The 4959-nt window shown below is 51.7% G+C and overlaps 1 protein-coding gene across 1 annotated transcript; it reads left to right on the top strand.

Moving 5' to 3' along the window:
• Window positions 1–3517: 3517 nt before the first annotated feature.
• Window positions 3518–4914, top strand: LOC104411631 (transmembrane protein 151B-like; the record flags this gene model as incomplete). The annotated part of the gene is given in 2 exon segments (XM_010022098.1): window positions 3518–4703; window positions 4706–4914. Coding segments are annotated over 2 exon segments (1395 nt in total), but the record flags the coding sequence as incomplete, so codon positions are not given.
• Between the last annotated feature and the right edge of the window lie 45 nt (window positions 4915–4959).

The raw sequence follows: 4959 nt of genomic DNA, 5'->3' as shown, positions 1-4959 counted from the left end.
ACCAGAGCCATCTCTTCCCCAAAGGGAAGTTGGCATTTCATGGAGCTAATCACATTAGGAGGCATTTGCCCACTCAGATATGGCCACTGATAGCCCTAACCAGTAGGGCTGGTTGAATCACCCCTTGGGCAGAAGCCAACCTGTGGGTTGCAAGTTGGACCACAGAGCTGCAGAGAAGCTGTTAGTCAAGGGAAGTGAGATAAAGGGAAGGTGGGCATTACAGTGCCTCTGGCAAATAGTGCTTTAACTGGCATGGGACAGCCTCTCATTTGGCTGTGCCCAGGGCCAGGCTGCCAGTGCTTCAAACAAGTCGTGGAAAAGATTGGGGTTCCTGGAGCTGCGTGGAGTACTGAAACACTCACACTAAAACTGACTGCTGGGCACATGTTCCTTGGTCCACAGGCATTCTTCACAGTATAAACCATATGCAATTTTACCTGAGAGGTACCTGTGGAAACCTGAGTGTGAACTTCAGTTCCTGTGTTAGAATATTGCCCAGTTATTTTCTTCTGCACAGTACCAGTGACTGGAGTAGGGAGATGTTCATTTTTAGAGTTTTCTTCACCTCAGAAAACATTCAGGAGGAAAGAAGGGCAGAGGTTTGCAATTCTTCATTGCAGTGTATTACTATAGCTCTTTAAAACTCCAGTTCCATGTCAAGTAAAGGAAAAGAATAGAAGACAGTGATTGCCAGTGGAGTTCCCATGAGCCTGGTGATCTGACCTGGAGTCCAGTGTATGGCTGGGGCAGAAGCCTACATATTGGGGCAGTAACCACAATGGGACAGAGTGTTGGGTGCTTGACAAGAGTTTCAAAGATGAAACTCTTGGTGACTGCATGTAGACTCAGGGGTTCACCCCCTGTCATGGTTTAACCCCAGCTGGCAACTAAGTACCACACAGCCATTCGCCCACTCTTCCCCACCACTACCCTGGTGGGATGGGGAGGAGGTCTGGAAGAAGGTAAAGCCCAAGGGTTGGGATAAGAACAGTTTAATAACTGAAATAAACTGACATATAATAATATCAATAATAATAATAGGAAAAAGAGAGGAAGAGGAATACAATTCAGGAAACCTAAGTGGTGCACAATACAACCACTCACCACCCGCTGACTGATGCTCAGCAGGCATTGGTGGCTCCCGGCCAACTCTCCCCAGTTTACACACTGAGCATGATGTTCTGTGGTATGGACTGTCCTTTTGGCTAGTTTGGGTCAAGTGTCCTGTCCCTGCTCCCTCCCAGCATCTTGTGCCTTTCCTCAGTGCCAGAGCACGAGAGACTGAAAAGTCTTTGATCAAAGTGCTACTGAACAACAACTAAACCACCAGTGTGTTATCAGCATTGCTCTCAGACTAAAGCCAAAACACAGCACGGCACTGGCTACTAGGAAGAAAAGTAACTCCATCCCAGCCAAAACCAGGACACTCCCAAAAGCTCCCATAACTATTTTTGAGCTGATTTGGGGACTGCCTGAAGCCACTCTGTGGGTTTCCTCAAGGTTTCCTGCAAAAGGCTGAGGAAAACAGTCTTATTCTTACCCATACTAAGATCTTTTCACTGCCCCACCTACAGAAAAGTTATGTAGCATGGCCTTTACAACCTCCTCAGCTTCTCTAGACCCATTTTGGCCACTGTAAAGAGAATACAGCCCAGAATAATTATTCTTTATTCTGACACATACACACATGCAAAAAGTTTGGGATAAGAATAGAAGTTCTTTCCAGATTCCTTCTGGATGCATCAGGAAGAATCAGGGGCCAGGTTCTGCCCTTAGTTGCTGCAGATGCATGCTGGTGTAGCTCCCTAAATCAGAAAAATGACTCTGTACTTACTCAGTGTCAAATTAGAAGCTATGAAATCAAAACCAAATCCCAGAGTTTGGCAGTGGTCACAGCAAGCCATAAACCCCTCTGTCTTACTTAGAAGTGGTTCCCTGTCCCAGGAATAAAAAGAAAGCAGTATTAAATCTGACTTATAGCCACGCAAGGTTAGATGCCAGTACTTCCATCTCATTGAGAAGACAGTAAACTCTTCTTTCTAGTGGTGCTGTGCTATTATTTCCTGAGTCATAGGATGCTGCTCCTTAAATTCCCTGCTGGTTCAAGATTACTTACTGATTCCTAACTGCTGTGGGTCTGAGATAAGCTGTACTAGGGGAGAACTTTATCCATGGAGAAAGAAAGAGATGACATTTCCCAAACCTAACATCTGTTGGCATCTACAGAGCAGTTTGATGCATTAGAGGTGGCCCCTTGGGAGAAGGAGTAACTGTGTGTTTCTATTTTTGCATGAAATCAGGCTCAGCAGAGGGCATGATGATGCATGAAAATCAGTGTGTATCTGCTTTCCCACTGTCATTTCCTTGGAGTTAGGGGAGAGGTAGAGGATGGCAGTAAGAAGAGAGATGCAGACAGCCCTCCATATCACCTTTTAGAGCAGGGGGGGTCTGTTTCATGTACTTTCTGCTGGCTGCCCGCCGATAGTGTAACTCACTCTGGTGCTGCTCTTTGCAGGGACACAGCTCTGTCTCCGTTAACTGCTTGGCTCAATTTGGCATTTTTTATTATAGCCCAACATAGCCTGACAATGCAGCTGATTCCCTGCACCACGGCTGGGGTGAGGGCTGCGATCGTGCCACCCCAGGGGACGCAGCGGGAGTACGAGTGTGAGCTCTGGCTTTGCTCCCAGCCCAACTTCAGGCACTTGAAACAGAGGGATGTGCTGTGTTCTAAATACCCATGCATACACCTTTAACTCCAGTGCTTAAGCTTTCAGGTATTTTAGGTCAGAGCTAAGTCTCCTACCAGCCTGGAGCCATGCTGCACCCCGCTGTAATCCTGACAATCTTTTTGGTCAATGTGCTTGAATCGAGTAATTTTCCTGATGGCTGACCTCCAAGAAACGGTGTTGACCACTTGGTAGGTTTCAGGGTTGGGTGTGAGTCAGCTCTGAGTCAGGCAGCAGCTCCACTAAGTGCTGGTCTTTCTGCGCTGGCACGACCTGTGGGGCTGCAGCCCTGCAGCGGATGCTGCTCCTGAGCCTCGCCAGGTGAGAACCCAGGCGCTGGGCACTCACAAAGGGGCAAGCCCACAGCCCCATGCTTTCAGCTGGGCATGTAGTGGGAAGCCCTTTTGGCCTTGGAAGATGGTGGGGTGGATGAATGATGCTGAGTCCACTCAGGGAGAAAGATGGAGACTTAACTCACCCCCTCCAGAGGGCTCCATCCAACTGGGGTGCAGACGCACAAGTAACTGCTGAGCAAAGAGCTTCCCAGAGCCGGGAGGAAGCAAGGAAGAAGTTTTGTTCAGAGACCTCAGTCTCTGCAATGGTGTTTCTGTTCATATTCACGTTTATATTAAGCAGGGTGGTGTCCCAGTCCTCAGGCAGCCGAGAGCAAAGCCAGGCGCAGGCTTGAAGGCAGCACTCATTGTGTGCGCTGTGAAAAGCAGCGTGACTGACAGGTTCCTCCCTCTCTCTTTGTCTTTCTCTTCCCCTCCCCGGTGGTGTGACTGAAGCAACGCCCCGTGAAGCAGTCCCTGAGCGCCTGCATGTGCCGGGAGTCCCACTGGAAATGTCTCCTCCTCTCCATCCTCATGTACGGCTGCCTGGGTGCAGTGGCCTGGTGTCAGCTGGCTCGGGTCACCAAGCTCAGCTTTGATAGCTCCTTCAAGGGCAAGTCCATGATCTACCATGACAGCCCGTGCTCGGACGGCTACGTCTATATCCCACTGGCCTTCCTCTCTATGCTGTACGTGGTGTACCTGGTAGAGTGCTGGCACTGCCACGTCAAGAGAGAGCTGCAGTACAAGGCAGATGTGGACAGTGTCTATGAATGCATCAACCGCATGCAGCAAGCCACTCCATGCATCTGGTGGAAGGCCATCAGCTACCACTTTGTGCGGCGAACCCGGCAGGTGACCCGGTACCGCAATGGTGATGCCTACACCACCACACAGGTCTACCACGAGAGGGTCAACACCCATGTGGCTGAAGCTGAGTTTGACTACTCTCACTGTGGATACAAGGACATCTCCAAGGAGCTCCTGGGCCTGGAGAGCTACACAGCCACCAAGCTGAGGTTCACCAAGTGCTTCAGCTTTGCCAACATTGAGTCTGAGAACTCTTACCTGACTCAGAGGGCTCACTTCTTCACAGAGATTGAGGGTCTGGATGACTACATGGAGGTGAGGGAAGGCATGCAGCTCAAAAACGTGGACTTCAAAGAGCTTATGATGGCTTACGGGGACCCGGATCACCTCCCATGGTATGTGTCCCACTATGCCTTCTGGGTGGCAGCTATCCTCATGATCTCGTGGCCGCTCAGGGTACTCATAGAGTATCGGACTGCTTACGTCCACTATCACGTGGAGAAACTGCTGGGCCTGGAGTACACGGCACCCACGGCGGTGGACGAGCCCTTGTACCGGTACCGCATGCCCCGCGACACCACGCAGGACAGCACGGAGCTGGAGTGGCACATCTGCACCAACCGGCAGCTGATCCCCAGCTACTCGGAGGCCATGCTCATGGACCTGGCCAATTCCCCGTCCTACGCGGTGTGCCGGTACGGCCAAACAGCCCACGGCTGCGACCGCTGCAACCGCGCCTCCAGCACCTCCTCCATCTTCTCGCGCCACGCTTTCCATAGCTGCAACTCCCGCCTCTCCCTCAACACCAGCCGCTTCTCCCTGTGCCGCGTCCACGGTGGAGGAGCCGCAGCAGCAGCATCGCTGACCGGGGCTGCCAGGACGAGCAGTGCTGCTCCTACTCCAGCCAGCTGGCCATCAATGAGAACCCCCCCACCTACCACGATGCCCGCTTCTTCCCCGTGCTCATCGTGCACCGGCCGGAGGGGCACAGTGGGCAGCCTTTCTACGTCAGGCGTTCCTCCTGCCTGGAAACCTCGCTGTGACATCAATCCGTGGTTTCCCTGCTCCTCTGCCCCCGGGGGGGGGTT

The sequence above is a fragment of the Nestor notabilis genome, unplaced genomic scaffold (genome assembly GCF_000696875.1).
Source record: "Nestor notabilis isolate BGI_N333 unplaced genomic scaffold, ASM69687v1 scaffold29810, whole genome shotgun sequence".
Classification (NCBI taxonomy): domain Eukaryota; kingdom Metazoa; phylum Chordata; class Aves; order Psittaciformes; family Psittacidae; genus Nestor; species Nestor notabilis.
Note: the sequence above shows the minus strand (reverse complement) of the source record. Positions and strands in the feature narration are given on the sequence as shown.